Source organism: Molothrus aeneus, unplaced genomic scaffold, assembly GCF_037042795.1.
Source record: "Molothrus aeneus isolate 106 unplaced genomic scaffold, BPBGC_Maene_1.0 scaffold_239, whole genome shotgun sequence".
In the NCBI taxonomy this organism is placed as follows: Eukaryota; Metazoa; Chordata; class Aves; order Passeriformes; family Icteridae; genus Molothrus; species Molothrus aeneus.
Window position 1 is genome coordinate 39,518 of NW_027098903.1, and position 20,366 is coordinate 59,883.

Genomic DNA, 20,366 nt, shown 5'->3' on the forward strand with positions numbered 1-20,366 from the left:
TCCTCCCCAATTTTTACGAGTTTCCCCCATATTTTTACGAGTTTCTCCCACCAATTTTTTAGTTTTCCCCCACATTTTCTGAGGATTTTCCTCCTCATTTTTTAGGATTTTCCCCCCATTTTTTCCCAGTCTCCCCCCTCCTTTTTTTTTTTTTAAGAATTTCCCCCATTTTTTAGGAGTCTCCCCCACATTTTTGGGGGATTTTTCTACCCCTTTTTAGGAGTCTCCCCCAAATTTTTTACCTTTTTTTTTCCCCACATCTTTTCAAGTCTCCCCCACTTTTTTCCGCCATCTCCCCCAATTTTTTTTTTTTTTGAGTTTCCCCCACATTTTTAGTGGTTTCCCCTCACATTTTTGGGTTTTTTTCTCCCTCACATTTTTAGGGTTTTTTTCCCCCTCCTTTCCAGGAGTTTTCCCCACAATTTTTAGGAATTTCCCCCAGATTTTTTGAGGGATTTCCCCCCATTTTCTCACCACCTCCCCCACATTTTTTAGGACATTTCCCCCCACTTTTTTAAAAAGAATTTTCCAGAAGTCTCTCCCCAATTCCTCCAGAGTCTCTCCCCCATTTTTTAGGGGTTTCCCCCCACATTTTTGGGGTTTTTTTCCCCCTTTTATCCACACATTTTTTTAGGACTTTCCACCCCATTTTTGGTGATTTTCCTCCACATTTTTTAGGAGTCTCCCCCAATTTTTTTTTTCAGTCTCCCCCAATTTTTTGGAGTTTCCCCCACAGTTTTTCCGCTGTCTCCCCCTCACTTTTTTGGGGGTTTCCCCCCACATTTTTGGGGTTTCCCCCTTCCTTTCCAGCAGTTTTTCAGCACATTTTTTAGGATTTCCCCCCCCCCCAATATTTTTGGGTTTTTTTCCCCTTTTTTTCCACACATTTTTAGGAGTTTTCCCCCCAATATTTTTGGGGTTTCCCCCCCTCCTTCCCACCACTTTTTCCACACATTTTTTAAGACTTTCCCCCACATTTTTGGGGTCCTTTCCCCCCATTTCCTCACCACCTCCCCCATTCCTCCACCTCCATCCCCCCCAAAGTCTCCCCCACTTTTGTTTTTTTCTTTTTTTTTTTTTTCCCCTTTTTTCCCCCCCCAAAAATTTTTTGTTTGTTTTTTTTTTTCCCCGGCTGGATTTTTTTTTCGGGGGGAGTTTGGGGATAGGTCAAGGGTTGCTTGCGGGGGGGGTGGGGGGGGGGGGTGGGTGGGGTTCATTCCAAACCCCTCCCCCAAAATCTCAGATCTGCGTCTCCTGCACGTTCTCCTTGGAGGGGCTCTTGAAGAGCAGCGGCTCGTGCACCGAGTTGAGCAGCGGCGTCTTCCCGCAGCCCAGCGCCGCCGCCGGGCCCCCGTAGTGGGCGGCCAACGCCGCGTACCTGTCCAGGTGCTCCCTCTCCAACGCCGGCAACGCCAGCCGGTTGTCCCCACCCGTCCCGGCGCCGCCGCCGCCGGGGCCGCCGCCGCCTCCGCCGCCGCCGGCGGGACCTCCGGCCAGCTCGTCCTCGACGTTGACGATCTCCACGGCGCGCGCGGGGCCGCCGCGGTGCTTGTGGCGCTGGTGCTGCTTGCGGAGCTTGTAGAAGGCCACCAGCATGACGGCGGCCATGAAGGTGATGGCCACGAAGCAACCGATGATGATCTTGGTGGTCTTCAAGACGTCGTCCAAATCTTGGAGACCTCCCCCGGCCGCCGCGCCGGCCGCCGCCGCCGTGATGGGCACGGTGAAGGGTTTGCCGGTGGCGCGCGTGGCCGGGGCGGCCGTGGAGGCGCCGGCCGGTTCCCAACCGGCCGCCGTGGGCGCCGCGGGGGTTTGAGGGGCTTGGTCGTCGCCGCCGGCGCCCTCGGTGGTCTCCACGGTGACCGTGGTGAAGTAGGTGTAACCGGTGGCCGCCGCTGCGGCCGCGGCGGCCGCGGCGGCGTCGGCGGCCGAGACGTTGAGCGTGGCGGTGGCCGTGGTGTTGCCGGCGGCGTTGGTGACCATGCAGGTGTACTGGCCGGTGTCCTGCACGGTGACGTTGGTGAAGTTGAGCGTCCCGTCGTGCAGCACCGAGATCCGCACGCGGTACGAGCCGTGCGTCATCAGCGTCCCGTTGGGCGTCAGCCAGTTGACCGAGGTCATGGCCGTGCCCGTGCGGCACTTGAGCTCGGCCGCCATGCCCTCGGTGACGTTGAGGTCGGCCGGCGGCTCCACGATGACCGGCGCGTAGCAGGTGAAGTGGCCGGGCTCCAGCTCGCCCAGGTAGCGGCCGCGCAGCGCCGGCGGCGCGTGGCAGCGGGCGCAGCAGCTGGTGTTGCTGGGCACGGTCTCGCGCAGCCACCAGCTGAGCCACAGCACGTCGCAGTCGCAGCGCCAGGGGTTGTGGTGCAGGTGCACGCGCTCCAGCCGGTGCAGCGGCGCGAAGAGGTCGTGGGGCAGCGAGGCCAGGTCGTTGTGAGCCAGGTTCAGCTCCTCCAGGGCCTTCAGGTCGTCGAAGGCGTTGCGCTCCACCGCCGCCACCCGCGCGTGCATCAGCCACAGCTTCCTCAGGCTGCCCAAACCTTGGAAGGAGCCCGGCCTCACCCGGCCAAGGCGATTCCCCGACAGCTCCAGCTCCTCCAGCCTCACCAGCGCCGTCAGGTTGGGGATCTCCTTGAGGTTGCACATGCCTGTAGGGGGGGGTTACAGGATGGGTAAATGAAGGTGGTACAGGATGGAATCTTATCCCCTAAAGACAATCCTTGCACCACAATGATAACGGAGCTCTTGATCGATAAGGTAACAAATGGTGACCCCAACGCGATTCGGGAGGAAAAGGATTCGGGACTAAACTCAATTTCCCTGTGGATTTGGGACTAAATTATTTTACCCCGTGGATTCGGGGAAACCGGAATTGACCACATAACCCTGTGGATTCAGGGAAACAGGATTTGAGTACCAAACTATTGGCAAAACATCTCAATCACAGCTATTGGTGTTTGAGTATGAGTGTAAAATATAAGTGTAAAAGACCTCAGAGATGAGGGCTTTGTAAACTGGGAAAAGCCCTGGCCACACGAAATCCTTGCACTATCATGCTAACAGAACTCTTGATATAGAAGACAACAAATGGTGACCCCGACGTGATTCGGGAGAAAAAGGATTCGGGACTAAACTCAATTGCCCCGTGGATTTGGGATGACCCGTGGATTCGGGACTAAACTCTATTGCCCCATGGATTTGGGACGAAACTATTTTGCCCCATGGATTCGGGGAAACCGGATTTGACCACATAACCCCGTGGATTTGGGGAAAACCAGGATTTGAGTACCAAACTATTGGCAAAACATCTCAATCACAGCTACCGGCATTTGTTAAAATCAGTGTAAAACACCTCAGAGATGAGGGCTTTGTAAACTGGGAAAAGCTCTGGCCACACGAAATCCTTGCACTATCATAACAGAACTCTTGATATAGAAGATAACCAATGGTGACCCCGACGCGATTCGGGAGGAAAAGGATTTGGGACTAAACTCTATTGACCCGTGGATTTGGGACGAAACTATTTTACCCTGTGGATTCAGGGAAACCAGATTTGACCACATAACCCCGTGGATTTGGGGAAAACCAGGATTCGAGTACCAAACTATTGGCAAAACATCTCAATCACAGCTACCGGCATTTGTTAAAATCAGTGTAAAACACCTCAAAGATAAGGGCTTTGGAAACTGGGAAAAGCCCTGGCCACACGAAATCCTTGCACTAGAATGATAACAGAACTCTTGATACAGAAGAAAACAAATGGTGACCCCGACGCGATTCGGGAGAAAAAGAATTCGGGACTAAACTCAATTGCCCCGTGGATTTGGGATGACCCGTGGATTCGGGACTAAACTCTATTGACCCGTGGATTCGAGGAAACCAGATTTGACCATATAACCCCATGGATTCGGGGAAACTGGATTTGACCACATAATCCCGTAGATTCAGGGAAAAACAGGATTCGAGTACCAAACTATTGGCAAAACATCTCAATCACAGCTACCGGCGTTTGTTAAAATCAGTGTAAAAGACCTCAGAGATGAGGGCTTTGTGAACTGGGAAAAGCCCTGGCCACACAAAATCCTTGCACTATCATAACAGAACTCTTGACACAGAAGACAACACGTGCCCAGGTTGAGGTAGCGCAGGTTGACCAAGCCCTCGAAGGCGGCCTCGGAGATGTACTCGAGGCGCTTGAGCTCGCCCAGGTCGAGGCGGCGCAGCGAGGGCACGCGGTTGAAGGCGTAGCTGGGGATGCTCTCGATGGGGTTGTTCCTCAGCCAGAGCTCGCGGAGCTTGGACAGGTACTCGAAGGCCTGCGTGGGCACCGTGGTCAGGCGGTTGTCGAAGAGCTCCAGCGTGTTGAGGTTGGGCAGCCCGTTGAAGGCGCCCACCTCCACCTTGCGCACCAGGTTGCGGCTGAGCTGGAGGATCTCCAGGTGGCGAAGGTGCTTGAAGGTGTCGGTGCGGATCACCTGAGGAGGGGGGAGGTAATTAGTTGGGTTGGTAATTGGGATTAGGGAGAAGCGGCGAGGGTTGGTTGGTTTGGTAATTTGAATTAAGGAGAACCAAATGTTTGGTTGGTTTGGTAATTGTAATTAAGAGGAACCACCAAAGGTTGGTTGGATTGGTGATTGTAATTAAGGACAAGCACCAAAGGGTTGGTTGGATTTGTAATTATAATTAAGAAGAACGAAAGATTGGTTCATTTGGTAATTGTGATTAAGAGGAACCACCAAAGATTGGTTGGTTTGGTAATTGTAATTAAGGAGAAGCACCAAAGATTGATTGATTTGGTTGGATTTGTAATTATAATTAAGAAGAACAAAAGATTGGTTGGTTTGGTAATTGTAATTAGGGAGAAGCAGCGAGGATTGGCTCGTTTCGAAATTTTAATTAAGGAGAACCAAAGATTGGTTGGTTTCATAATTATAATTAAGGACAAGAACCAAAAGTTGGTTGGTTTGGTAATTCTAATGAAGAAGAAACAAAGATTGTCTCGTTTGGTAATTAGAATTAAGGAGAAGCACCAAAACTTGGTTGGTTTGGTAATTGTAATTAAGGAGAAGTGGTTTTGCTTGTGGAGAAGTTTCCATAATGTTAATAATAAAAATTAATTAATAGTAAATAATTTCTTAGTGTGGACTTTAGCACCCATTTTAATACTTCCGCATAGATTCTAATACTTTAGCAGGAACTTTGATAATTTAGGACAGACTTTAATACTTTAGCACCGATTTGATACTTCAGCACAGACTTTAATACTTTAGCACCCATTTCAATACTGCAGCACAGACTTGAATACTTTAGCAGGAACTTTGATAATTTAGGACAGACTTGAATACTTTAGCATGGACTTTAGCACAGCCTTTGATACTTTAGTGTGGACTTTAATGCTTTAGCACGGATTTTACTATTTTCGCCTGGACTTTAATACTTTAGCGCAGACTTTAATACTCTAGCATGGATTTTAATACTTCAGCACAGACTTTAATACCTTGGCATGGACTTTGTTACTGCAGCACAGACTTTAGGATGGACTTTAATACTTTAGGACAGACTTTAATACCTAAGCACAGATTTTAGCACGGACTGTTGACACTTTAGCATGGACTTTGATTCTTTATGACTTCAATATTTTAGCCCAGAGTTTAGCACAGACTTTATTACTCTAACACTGACTTTAGGACAGGCTTTGATACTTTAACGTGGACTTTAATGCTTTAGCACGGATTTTAATATTTTCAGGTGGACTTTAATACTTTAGCACAGACTTTAATACCTCAGTGCAGACTTTAGCACAGACTTTGATACTTTAGCATGAACCTTAATACTCCAGCACAGACTTTAATACTTTAGCCCAGACTTTAGTGCAGACTTTAATATCCTAGCACGGACTTTAACACTCTAGCATGGATTTTAGGACAGACTTGAACACTCCAGCACAGACTCAAATACTTGAGCAGGGACTTTAAAACTTTCACACAGACCGAAGCACGCATTTAATACTTTAGCACAGACTTTAGTATTTTAGTACAGAGTTTAGCACGGACTTTAATACTTCAGCACAGATTGAATACTTCAGCACGGAGTTTAATACTTTAACGTGGACTTAAATACTTTAGCACAAGCTTTAATACTTTAGCACAGAGTTTTAATACTTTAGCACGGGCTTTAATATTTTAGTACAGGGTTTAGCATAGACTTTAATATCTTAGCATGGACTTAAATACTCTAGCATGGACTTTAGGATGGACTTGAACGCTTCAGCACGGACTCGAATACTTTAGCAGGGACTTCAGTACCTTAGCACTGACTTAAGCACAGACTTCAATACTTGAGCACGGATTTAAGACTTGAGCAGGAACTTTAATATTTTAGCACAGATTTAAGACTTCAGCACGGGCTTTAATATTTTAGCTCAGAGTTTAGCACAGACTTTAATATCTCAGTGTAGACTTTAATATTCCAGCAGGAACTTTAATACTTTAGCACGGACCTTAATACTTCAGTGCGGACTTTAATACCTTAGCACAGGTTTTAATACTTTAGGCCAGCTTTTAATTAATAATTTAGCACAAATTAGTACTTTAGCATGGACCTTAATATCTTAGCAGAGAGTTTAATTCTTCAGCATGGACTTTAATACTTTAGCACAGGCTTTATTATCTTAGCATGGACTTTAGCACGGACTTTGATACTTTAGCAAGAATTTGATACTTTAGGACAGACTTTAGCATGGACTTTAATAATTTGGCACGGACTTTAGGTCAGACTTTAATTAATACCTTAGCACAGACTTAAATGCTTTAGTGCAGATTTAATACCTTAGCACGGACTTTGATACTGCAACACAGACTTTAGGACAGACTTTGATACTTTAGGACAAATTTTAATACTTTAGGAGAATTTTTAATACTTTAGCGTGAACTTTAGCATGGTCTTTAATACTTTAGCACAGAGTTTAGCACGAACTTTAATACTCTAGCATGAACTTTAATACTCTAGCATGGACTTTAGGATGGACTTGAATGCTTCAGCACGGACTTAAACACTGACTTGAACACTTTAGCACGGGCTTTAATACTTTAGCACAGACTTTGATACTTTAGCATGGAATTTAATACTTTAGGACAGACTTTAGCATGGACTTTAATACTTTGGCACGGACTTTAGGTCAGACTTTAATTGATACCTTAGCACAGACTTTAATACCTTAGCGCAGACTTTAGCCCAGGTTTTAATACTTTAGGCCAGGCATGAATTAATACTTTAGCACAGATTTAATACTTTAGCACCAACTTTAATACTTTAGCACCAACTTTAGCACAGACTTTAATACTTGAGCATGGACCTTAGCAGCTTAGTGTGGATTTTAATATTTTAGTATGGATTTTAATACCTTAGCACAGACTTTAGCACAAACGTTAATACTTTAGGATGGACTTTATTACTTTAGTATTGACTTTAATACTTTAGCTCAGACTTTAATACTTTAGAATGGACTTCAGCAAGGGCTTTAATAGTTTAGCATGGACTTGAATTAAAAATACTGAAATATATAAATATTCAAATATTGAAATACTAAAGTACAAATGTACTAAAATATTAAAATGCTAAAGTACAAATGTACTAAAATATTAAATTACCAAAAAGACAAAAAGACAAGAAAATTCAAATCCTAAAATACTAAATCACACAAATATTAAAATACTAAAAGACCAAAATGAATATTAAGAGACTAAAATATGAAAATACTACAAAAACAGAAATACAAGAAAATTAAAAAACAGAAATACAAGAAAATTAAAATACAGAAACACAAAAATATTAAGATATTAAAAATAGGAAAAATATTTAAAATACTAAATTACTCAAATCCTAAAAGACGAAATAAAAGAAATATTAAAACAGTAACATACAAAAATTACAAGAAAATTAAACCACAACAATACAAAAATATTAAAAAGAGTAAAAGCAGTAAAAATATTAAAACAATAAATCACACAAATATTAAAAGACAAAAGTACTGAAATATTAAAATAATAAAATATTAAATTACACAAATACTAAAATTAATACAAAAATAGTAAAATTCTAAAACACACAAATACCAAAAATACAAGAAAAGTAAAACACTGAAACACAAAAAGATTAAAAGATTAAAAATAACAAAACACTAACTTACACAAATATTAAATTACTGAAATATTAAACCACAGAAGTATTAAACTATTTCAAATAATAAAAATATTTTAAACTAATAAAAATTTAAATATAAGTTTTAGATGTACAAAAATATTTAAATGCTAAAAATACAAAAAAAATTTGAAAATATTTCAAATATTAAATTTGTTTTAAAATTACAGCTATTGTCTAGAATTAAAAAAAATTAAAAGTAAAAAATTCAAATACTAAAATAGATTCATATTAAAATGAAACCGTTAAAATATTGAAAATATTTCAAATACCAAAATATTTTAAAAAATCAAAACGTTAGAAAATATCAAATTTTTTTCAAATACAGAAATACAAAAATAGGGAAAGTATTAAAAATATTTAAAATATTAAAAATTTAAAAATACAAAAATATTAAAAATCGTAAGAATGTTTTAAATGCAAAAATTGTGGAAATATGAAAACATTAAGAATGCTTGAAATAATTAAATATGTAAAATATAAAAAATTAATATCTAGATAAATTATTAAAACACTAAAAATATTACGGATATTTTTGGAAATTAACCCTTTCCCTGCCATGTCCCAACAATATTCAAAATATTCAAAATATTCAAAATATTTTTAAATTAACCCTTTCCCCCCCAGTATCTCCCAGGGAATTCGCTCTAAAAATATTTTTAAAATCAAAATATTTTTAAAAATTCCAAATATTTCCACTGGGAATTAACCCTTTCCCACCTGGATGTGGTTCTCCTGCGTTTAATGCATTTAAATAGTTTAAATATTGAAATATTGAAATAAGAAATTCTAATTCAATTTTTTAATTCGTTACAGAAAAATTTAAAAGTTAAAAATCAAAGTAGTAAAATATATTTATATAAAAATACTAAAATAAAAACATTAAAATATTGAAAATGTTGAAAAGATCAAAACATTAAAAATGTCATAATATTAGAAATATTGATTTTTTAAAAAATACAGAAATAGAGAAATATTTAAAGCATGAAAAATTTAAAAAAAATTGAAAAAGATAAACATATTAAAAATATTGAAAAATTTAAAAATAATCAATAATAGTAGGAGCTTTTTAGACATTAACCCCTTCCCTGCCATGTCCCAAGAATATTAAAAATATTCCAAATATTTTTAAAATTAACCCTTCCCCCCCCCAGTTTGTCCCAGTGGCCTTGATCTAAAAATATTCCAAATATTTTTAGTATTTTTAAAATTAACCCTTTCCACCCCAGTATCTCCCAGCCAATTCTCCCTAAAAATATTTCAAAAAAATCAAAATATTTTCAAAAATTCCAAATATTTTCAGAGGAATTAACCCTTTCCCACCTGGATGTGGTTCTCCTGCAGCTTCAGGTAATGAATTTAACCCTTCCCCCCCACCCAGTATCTCCCAAGGAATTCTCCCTAAAAATATTTTTTAAAAAAAATCCAAATTCAGGTAATGAATTTAACCCTTCCCCCCCCCCCGTATCTCCCAAGGAATTCTCCCTAAAAATATTAAAAAAAAAAAAAATCCAAATTCAGGTAACGAATTTAACCCTTTCCCCCCCACATTATCTCCCAAGGAATTCTCCCTAAAAATATTTAAAAAAAAAAAATCCAAATTCAGGTAATGAATTTAACCCTTTCCCCCCCCCCCAGTATCTCCCAAGGAATTCTCCCTAAAGATATTTAAAAAAAAAAAAATCCAAATTCAGGTAATGAATTTAACCCTTTCCCCCCCCCCCCCCGTATCTCCCAAGGAATTCTCCCTAAAAATATTTTTTTAAAAAAATCCAAATTCAGGTAATGAATTTAACCCTTTCCCCCCCAGTATCTCCCAAGGAATTCTCCCTAAAAAAAAAAAAAAAAAAAATCCAAATTCAGGTAATGAATTTAACCCTTTCCCCCCCCCCCCAGTATCTCCCAAGGAATACTCCCTAAAAATATTTTTTAAAAAAAATCCCGACTATTTTCAGAGGAATTAACCCTTTGGCACCTGGATGTGGTTCTCCTGCAGGTTCAGGTAGCGCGTGTTGACCGAGATGCTCTGGGGCACCTCCAGCAGCTCCCTCCTGGTGCAGATCACCCGGCTGGCCTGGTTGCTGCAGGTGCAGGCGGCCGGGCAGGGGGTGCCCGAGGCGCTGCCCCCCGCCCCGGGCACGGCGCCCGCCCCCAGCAGCACCCCCAGCACCCCCAGCACCAGGGGGGCTCGGGGGGGCAGCGCCGGGGGGGGGCGGCGGCGCCCGGGCGCCCTCAGGGCCATCCTAGGGGCAGCCGCCATGGGCCAGGGGCATCGCCGGCTTCAGGGGCCCGGGAGCTGCTGGGGGGGAGAGAGAAAGGGGTTAGGGGGGGTTTGGGGGGAATTTTGGGGTCCTAAGTGGGAGATTTGGGGGTCTTGGGGAGGTTTTGGGGGTCCCAGGTGGGAGATTTGGGGAGTTTGGGGGTCCTGAGTGGGAGATTCGGAGGATCTGGGGTTTCCTAGATGGTTCTAAGTGGGAGGGTTTGGGGGATCCCGAGTGGGAGATTTGGGGGCCTAGGGGCGTCTAGAGGGGGATCTTGGGGGGTCTGAGTTCTCCTAGAGGGTCCTAAATGGGAGATTTGGGGGTGCTGGGGGGGGTTTGGGGGTCCCAGGTGGGAGATTTGGGGTTTAGGGGGGGTTTTGAGGTGTCTGGGGTCTCCTAGGAGGGTCCCAGGTGGGAGATTTGGGGGTTATGAGAGGTTTTTGGGGGGGTCTGGGGTCTCCTGGAGGGTCCTAAGTGAGGGTTTTGGGATGTTGGGAAGGGTTTTGGGGATCCCAAGTGGGAGATTTGGGGGTCTTGGGGAGGTTTTGGGGATCCCAGGTGGGAGATTTGGGGTTCTGGGGCACCCTCAGGGCCATCCTAGGGGCAGCCGCCATGGGCCAGGGGCATCGCCGGCTTCAGGGGCCCGGGAGCTGCTGGGGGGGAGAGAGAAAGGGGTTAGGGGGGGCCTGAGTGGGAGATTTGGGGGCCTAGGGGCGTCTAGAGGGGGATTTTGGGGGGTCTGGGGTCTCCTAGAGGGTCCCAAGTGGGAGATTTGGGGGGTTTGGGGTCTCTTGGAGGGTCCCAAGTGGGAGATTTGGGGGTCTGGGAGGGCTTTGGGGGGTCCCAGGGGGGAGATTTGGGGTTTAGAGGGGGTTTTGGGGGCTTTGGAGGGACCTAAGAGGGAGATTTGGGGGTCTTGGGGAGGTTTTGGGGATTCCCAGGATGGGAGATTTGGGGTTTTGGGGGGGTCCCAGGTGGGAGATTTGGGGGTTATGAGAGGTTTTTGGGGGGGGTCTGGGGTCTCCTGGAGGGTCCTAAGTGAGGGTTTCGGGATGTTGGGAAGGGTTCTGGGGGTCCCAAGTGGGAGATTTGGGGGATTTGGGGGTCCCAAGTGGGAGATTTGGGGATCTGGGAGGGGTTTGGGGGGGTCACAGGTGGGAGATTTGGGGGTCTGGGGTCTCCTAGAGGGTCCCAGGTGGGAGATTTGGGGGTCTGGGGTCTCCTAGAGGGTCCCAGGTGGGAGATTTGGGGGAGTCCTAAGTGGGAATTTTGGGGGGGGGGTCTGGGGGGAAATTGGGGGGGGGGGGTCCTGATGGGAGATTTTGGGGTCTGAGGGGTTTTTGGGGGGTCCCAAGTGGGAGATTTGGGGGTTGGGGAGGGTCCTAATGGGGAGATTTTGGGGGGGATCCTAAATGGGAATTTTGGGGGGGTCTTGGGGGGGGGTCACAGAATCAGGAGGGTCCCCAGGGGGGTTTGGGGGGGTTTTGGGGCGGTTTTGGGGGGTCTGGGGGTGTCAGGAGGGTCGGGGGAGGTTTGGGGGGACATTGGGAGGGTTTTGGGGGGGTCCTGGGGGAATTTGGGGTCCCCCGAAGGGGCTTGAGGGGACTGGGGGGGGGGTCCCCAAGGGGCTGGGGGGGGGTTTGAGGGTCCCCGGGCTGTGCAGGTGAGCAACAGAGCCCCGCCCACCTGGGCGTGCAAGCACAGGTGTGCAAGGCCCACGTGGCACAGGTGTGCAAAGCCCACGTGTCACAGGTGTGCAAACCGCCCCTGCTCACACACGTGTGTGCAAACCCCACCTGCCACAAACCCCACATGTGCGCAGGTGTGCAAGCTGTCCACACTCGCACACAGGCGTGCAAACCCCGCCTGTCACGCACAGGTGCGCAAACCCCACCTGCGGCACATCCCCCGCGCACACGCACGGGTGTGCAAACCATCCCTGCTCGCACGCGTGTGCAAACCCGACCTGTCACAAACCGCGGGTGTGCACTCAGGTGTGCAAACCCCTCACTGCTCGCACGCGTGCGCAAACCCCGCCTGTCACGCACAGGTGTGCAAACCCCGCGTGTCACACACCCCAGGTGTGCAAACCCCGCCCCTCACCGACCCCCACGTGCACGCACTCAGGTGTGCAAACCCCTCACTGCTCACACAGGTGCGCAAACCCGACCTGTCATGAACCCACGCGCACACAGGTGTGCAAACCCCTCACTGCTCGCACGCGTGCGCAAACCCCACCTGTCATGAACCCACGTGCGCGCAGGTGTGCAAACCGTCCCTGCTCACACAGGTGTGCAAACCCCGCCTGTCACGCACTCAGGTGTGCAAACCCCTCGTGTCACAAACCCCAGGTGTGCAAACCCCGCTTCTCACCGACCCTCACGTGCACGCACTCAGGTGTGCAAACCCCTCACTGCTCACACAGGTGTGCAAACCCCGCGTGTCACAAACCCCAGGTGTGCAAACCCCGCCCCTCACCGACCCCCACGTGCGTTCGCGCACACGCGCGTGCAAACCCCTCCCCTGTCCCAAACCCTCGCGCGCGCGCGCTCCCCCCGGCGCGTGCAAACCCCGCCCACTCCGCCCCCCCCACACCCCGCCCCTCCCCCCTCCCCCCTCCCTCCCCCCCCCCCCACCCCGCGCGCGGCCCAGGTGTGCAAACCCCCCCCCCTCCCCCCATCGCATCCCCTCCCCCACCCCGGCGCGTGCAAACCCCCGCCCCCTCCCCCCCCGCCCCCCGCGTTCCGTCCTTGCACGCGCAGCCCCTCCCCCCCCCCACCCCCCCCAAAAAAATTTCCCCTCCCCCTCCCCCATCCCCTCCCCCCCCCGGCCTTACCCCGCACCCCCCCCGGGGGCCTCGCTCGGGCCCCGCTCGAGCCTTCGGCCTCCCCTCCCCCCTCCCCCTCCCCTCCTCCTCCTCCTCCTCCTCCGCCCCCTCCCCCGCTCCTTCCTGCCCCTCCCCCTCCTTTTCCCCTTTTCTCCTTCCTGCCCCTCCCCCCTTCCCGCGCGCGCGCCCCCCCTTTAAAAAAAAAAAAAAATCCCGGAGCTGAAGCTCCGCCCCCCTCCCCCCCCCCCCCCCCCACCGGGACCCCCCCCCCAGAATCTTCCGGGATGGATCCGAGACCCCCCCGGGACCCCCCCGGTATCGCTGGGACCCCCCGGATCTTCCGGACCCCCCCGGGACGGTTCCGGACCCCCCCAAAATCCCCTGGACCCCCCCCGGAAACGGCTCCGAGACCCTCGGGACCCCCCCCAGAATCTTCCGGGATGGATCCGAGACCCCCCCGGTACCGAAGGGACCCCCCCGGATCTTCCGGACCCCCGCCCCGAACGGTTCCGAGACCCCCAAAAACCCCCGGACCCTCCCCCCCCCCCAGAACAGCTCCGGACCCCCCCGGTACCGCAGGGACCCCCCCGGAAACGGCTCCGGACCCCCCCAAAATCCCCGGGACCCCCCCGGAAACGGCTCCGAGACCCTCGGGACCCCCCCGGGACCCCCCGGAACCGCTCCGGGACCCCCCCGGTACCGCAGGGACCCCCCCGGAAACGGCTCCGGACCCCCCCAAAATCCCCAGGACCCCCCAGAAACGGCTCCGGAACCCCCCGGGACCCCCCTGGACCACAGAGACCCCCCCGGACCAGCTCTGAGACCCCCCCGGCATCTTCCGGACCCCCCAAAACCTCCCGGACCCCCCCGAAATCCTCCCGGACCCCCCCAGAAACGGCTCCGGAACCCCCAAAAATCTCCCGGGGACCCCCCCCCCCCCCCCGGTACCGCAGGGAGCCCCCCCAAATCCTCCAGGATGGATCCGAGAGCACCGGGACCCCCCAAAATCCTCAGGACGCCCCAAAAAGGCCTCCAGGACCCCCCCCCCCCCCCAGAACGGATCCGAGACCCCCCCCAAAATCTCCTGGACCCCCCCGGAACGGCTCCAGACCCCCCCAAAATCCTCCAGGATGGATCCGAGGGGCCCCCCCAAAAAATCCTCCAGAACCCCCCAAAAAACCTCCGGACCCCCCCAAAATGGCTCCAAAACCCCCCCAAAATCTTCCCGGACTCCCCAAAACCTCCTGGACCCCCCCAAAATCCTTTGGACCCCCCCCCCCCCGGGATCCCCCAAAACCCCCAAAATGTCTCTGGAGCCCCCCCCAGAATCCCCAAAACCCCTCCAGGACCTCCCCCACGACCACCAAACACCCCCCCCAAAAAAAAAAAACCCAAAACATCCCCTGGGACCCCCAAATCCCCCCGGGATACCCCAAAATACCCCCCCCCAAAAAAAACCCAAAAAACGCCCCAAAAAACCCCAAAATCTCCTCTGAGAGCCCCCCCCAAAAAAACCCCAAAATCTCCTCTGAGACCCCCCCCAGGACACCCCAAAAACCCCTGGGACCCCCGAATTCCTGCAGGACACCCCAAAATCCCCAAAAAACCCCTCTGAGATCCCCCAGGACACCCCAAAAACGCCCTGGAATCCCCCAAATCCCCCCAGAACACCCCAAAAAGTCCCCCCGGGACCCCAAACTTCACCTGGGAACCCCCAAAATCCCAACCTGGAGACCCCCAAATCACCCCAAAATCCACACGGGGACCCCAAAATCCAGATATGGCCCCCAAAAAACACCTGGGGGCACCAAAATCCACCTGGGGACCCCCAAAATTCATCCCGGAGACCCCCAAAGTCTCAGAGAGAAACCCAAAATCCACACAAGGACCCCACAAAATCCCAACCTGGGGAACCCCAAAATCCACCTGGGGAACCCCAAAACTCCACCTGGGGAACCCCAAAATTCACAGGGAGAACCCCAAAATTCACCTGGGAAAGTCAAAATACGAATTGGGGACCCCCAAAATCCCAACCTGGAGATCCCAAAACTCCACCTGGGGAGCCCCAAAACTCCACCTGGGGAGCCCCAAACTCACCAGGGAACCCAAAATTCCAACCTGGAGACCCCAAAACCACATTGGGGATCCCAAAAATCCACGTGGACAACCCCAACCCCAACCTGGGGGACCCCAAAACCACATTGGGGACCCCGAAATTCACCTGGAGACCCCAAAATCTCAGAGAGAAACCCAAAATCCACCCCGAGGACCCCCACAAAATCCACCCGGGAGCCTCCGCGTGGAGACCCCAAAACCCCACAAAAAAACCCCCAAAATCCACACGAGGACCCCAAAAATCCACCTGGGGATCCTAAAACTCCCAGGGGAACCGAAAACCCCAACCTGGAGAGCCCAAAAATGCACCTGTAGACCCCAAAACCCCAACCTGGGGAACCCCAAAACCCCAACCTGGAGACCCCAAAACGCACCTGGAGAGCCCAAAATGCACCTGGAGACCCCAAAACGCACCTGGAGAGCCCAAAAATCCACCTGGGGAACCCCAAATCCACCTGGAGACCACAACCCCACCATGGGAACCCCCAAAAAATCAACCTGGGGAACCCAAATCCACATCGGGGACCCCAAAATCCCAACCTGGAGATCCCAAAATCCACAGGGAGAACCCCAAGCTTCACCTGGGGACCCCAAAAATCAACCTGGAGACCCCAAAATCCACCTGGGGAACCCAAAATCCCAACCTGGAGACCCCAAAATGCACCTGGAGACCCCAAAATCCACCTGGGGAACCCAAAATCCCAACCTGGAGACCCCAAAATGCACCTGGAGACCCCAAAATCCACCTGGGGAACCCAAAATCCCAACCTGGAGACCCCAAAATCCCAACCTGGAGTGAGGGTGAAAAGGGGGCGGGGCCAAAGCTGGGCACACACACCTGGGCACACACACGGTGACACACCTGTGACACACCTGGGCACACCTGGGCACACCTGGGCACACACACACCTGTGACACACCTGGGCACACCTGGGGCACACCTGGGCACACACACACACACACACACACACCTGGGCACACCCAGTGACACACCTGGGCACACACACAGTGACACACCTGTGACACACCTGTGACACACCTGGGCACAAACACAGACACACCTGTGCACACCTGTGTACAAACGCACCTGTACACACAGGCACACGCACACCTGTGCACACGCACACACGCTCACCTGTGTGCACACATCTGTGCTCAGAGACACACCCGGGCACACCTGGGCACACACAAACACACCTGGGCACACCCAGGGACACACCTGGACACACCTGGGCACACCTGGGCACACACAAACACACCTGGGCACACCTGGGCACACCCAGGGACACACCCGGGCACACCTGGGCACACACAAACACACCTGGGCACACCTGGGCACACACACCCCCACATGCCCCTCACACCTGTACACACCTGTGTGTGCACACCCCCCCCACCTTTGCACATGCACACCTGTACACACACACACCTGTGCACACCTGTGCACACTCTCACCTGTGCACACACAGCAGGACACGCACAGTAACCCGGGCACACACAAGACACACCTGTGCACACCTGTGCACATACACAGAGACACACCTGGGCACACCTGGTGCACGTGTGCACACCTGTGCACACTCACACCTGTAACCACAGCTGTTCACACCTGTATACAAACCTGTGCACACCTGTGTGCACACCTGTGTACACCTGTACACACTCACACCTGTAAACACAGCTGTACACCTGTATACATACCTGTGCACACCTGTGCACACCTGTGTGCACACACACATGGGTGCACACACACACAGGTGCACGCACACACCTGAACACACCTGTGCACACCTGTGTGCGCACGCACACACCCCTTTGCACACCTGTGCACACACACCTGTGCACACCTGTGTGTACCTGTCACACACACACATATGCGCACACACACACCTGAACACACCTGTGCACACCTGTACACACTCACACCTGTAAACACAGCTGTACACAGCTGTATGCACACCTGTGCACACCTGTGCGCACACACACAGGTGCACACACACACCTGAACACACCTGTGCACACCTGTGCACACACACACACACCTGTGCACACCTGTGCACACACACACACAGGTGCACACACACGCCTGAACACACCTGTGCACACCTGTGCACACACACACAGGTGCACACACACACCTGTGCACACACACACACAGGTGCACACACACACCTGAACACACCTGTGCACACCTGGGTGCACACGCACACACACCTGTGCACACCTGAGTGCACACGCACACACACCTGTGCACACCTGTGCACACTCACCTGTGCACCCCCCCCATCAATCAGGGCCCTCCCGGGGGTCCCTATTGAGGTTTGGGGGAGGGGATTGGGGTCAGGCCACGCCCCCCACCCCAAATGGGGACCCCCCCCCCCTCCAAAATTGGGGACCCCAAAAAATGACACCCCCAAAATGGTGAACCCCCAAAATGGGGACCCCAAAACGACCCCCCCAAAAAAGACCCCTCAGAATGGGGACCCCAAAATGATCCACAAAATGGGGACCCCAAAAATTGGAACCCCAAAAATGGGGACCCCAAAATGGGGAACCCCAAAAATGGGGACCCCAAAACGACCCCACAAAATGGGGACCCCAAAAATGACACCCCCAAAATGGGGAACCCCCAAAATGGGGACCCCAAAACGACCCCCCCAAAAAAGACCCCTCAAAATGGGGACCCCCAAAATCAGGACCCAAAAATTGGAACCCCAAAACGATCCCCAAAACAGGGACCCCAAAATTTGGGACGCCCAAAAATTACCCCACAAAAAAGACCCCCTTCAAATAAGGACCCCCCAAAACAACCCCCCAAAACGACCCTCCCAAAATCAGGACCCCAAAATTGGGGACCCCCAAAAATCGGGACCCTAAAATGACGCCCTAAAATGGGGACCCCCAAAACGACCAACCCCCAAACTGAAGCCACAAAATTGGGGACCCCAAAAAGACCCCCCCCAAAATTGGGACCCCAAAGCGACCCCACAAAAACGACCCCCTAAAATTGGGACCCCAAAATCAGGACCCCAAAACGACCCCCCGAAAATTCACAGCCCCAAAAAGACCCCCCCCCCCCAAAATTTGGACCCCAAAGCGACCCCACACAAACGACCCCCCCCCCCCAAATTGACCCTACAACAACGAACCCCCAAAATGGGGACCCCAAATATTCACAGCCCCAAAACGACGCCCCCAAAACGACGCCACAAAATTGGGACCCCAAAACGGGGACCCCAAAACGACCCCACAAAATTGGGACCCCAAAATGGGGACCCCAGAACGGGGACCCCAAAACGACCCCACAAAAATTCACAGCCCCAAAGTGACCCCCTTAAAATGGGGACCCCAAAACGCCCCCCCCCAAATTGACCCCACAAAATTGGGATCCCAAAAAGGCCCCCCCAAAAACGAATCCCCCAAAGTGACCCTACGAAAAAAGACCCCCTAAAATGAGGACCCCAAAACGACCCCTCCAAAATGGGGACCCCAAAATGGGGACCCCAAAACGACCTCCCCAAAGCAACCCCACAAAATCAGGACCCCAAAACGACCCCACAAAAAAACCCACCCCCCTAAACTGGGACCCCAAAACTGGGACCCCAAAACGACCCCTTAAGAAGACCCCCCCCTAAACTGGCCCCTCATAAATGGGGACCCCAAAACGACCCCACAAAAAACGACGCCCCCCAAAACGACCCCACCAAATGGGGACCCCAAAATTGCAACCCCAGAACGACGCCCCACAAAACGACCCCACAAAACTGAGACCCCCAAAACGACCCCACAAAAATTCACAGCCCCAAACTGACCCCCCCAAAATGGGGACCCCAAAACGACCCCCCCCCCCAAAATCGACCCCACAAAATTCGGATCCCAAAACGATGCCCCAAAAATTCACTGCCCCAAAACGACACCACAAAAGCGACCCCCCCCAAACTGACCCCTCAAAACGGGGGACCCCAAAACGACCCCACTAAAAATTCACGGCCCCAAAACGACCCCCCCTCCCCCCAAAATTGAGACCCCCCCCCAAAACGACCCCACTAAAAACGACACCCCCCCCCCCCCGCAACTGACCCCACAGAAATGGAGACCCCAAAATTGGAACCCCAAAATTGGAACCCCAAAATTGGGGGACTCCAAATCGAGCATCCCAAAACGACCCCCCCCCAAAAAAAAAACCCGGGAACCCCAAAAAACGAGCCGGGTCCGGACTGGGAAGGACTGGTCCATACTGGGAGGGGGATGGGGGTTGCTGGTCCAGACTGGTCCATACTGGGAGGGACCGGGTCCATACTGGGAGGGATGCGGAGAGGGCCGGCTCCGTACTGGGAGGGGGGATGGGGGTTACTGGTCCGGACTGGGAGGGAGGATGGGGGTGACTGGGAGGGGAGCGGGGGTCACTGGTCCGTACTGGGAGGGGGATGGGGGTGACTGGTCCGTACTGGGGGGGTCCCCACTCACCGGGCCGGGCCTCAGCATCGCTCCAGCGGCCGCCGGGGCCCCGCGCCCCCGCCCGCGCTCGGCTCCGCTCGGCTCGGCTTCGGCACCGCTTCGGGAGGCTTCGGCACCGCTTCGGATACGTTCGGGCTCGGTTCGGGTGCGTTCGGATCCCGTTCGGAACGGTTCGGATGCGCCCGGCCCCGGTTCGGCCGCGCTCGGAGCTGCCCGGCCTCGGGTTCGGCTCCGCTCGGCTCCGTTCGGCTCCGCTCGGGCCCGGATTCGGCTCCCGCTCGGCTCTGCCCGGCCTCGGGTTCGGCTCCCGTTCGGCTCCGCTCGGCTCCGCTCGGCTCCGCTCGGCCCCTCCGGAGGGGGCGGGGGAGGGGGGCGGGGCTGGGGAGGGGGACAGAGGGGACAGGGCGGGGACAGCGACAGCCCCGCCCCCCACCCGCGTCCCCAAAGCTGGCGAGACCCCCCCAGTGGTGTCCCCAATGTCCCCTCAATGTCAACAATGTCCCCAA

General features: G+C 51.6%; 1 protein-coding gene across 2 annotated transcripts; it reads right to left on the minus strand.

Annotated features, from left to right (window-relative positions):
* Positions 1-1,188: 1,188 nt before the first annotated feature.
* On the minus strand, positions 1,189-19,926 carry LRRC4B (leucine rich repeat containing 4B). 2 transcript variants are annotated; one of them, XM_066570151.1, is made up of 4 exons: positions 19,870-19,926; positions 10,175-11,110; positions 4,130-4,475; positions 1,189-2,648 (listed from the first exon to the last, which is right to left on the minus strand). In XM_066570151.1, the coding sequence occupies exons 2-4, from the start codon at positions 10,457-10,459 to the stop codon at positions 1,240-1,242; spliced, it is 2,040 nt and encodes a 679-aa protein (XP_066426248.1). In that variant the 5' UTR covers positions 10,460-11,110; positions 19,870-19,926; the 3' UTR covers positions 1,189-1,239. The 2 variants fall into 2 exon arrangements, with proteins under 2 accessions (XP_066426248.1, XP_066426249.1); XM_066570152.1 differs by lacking the exon at positions 19,870-19,926 and having other exon boundaries at positions 4,130-4,316; positions 4,410-4,475; positions 10,175-11,655.
* Positions 19,927-20,366: the final 440 nt, after the last annotated feature.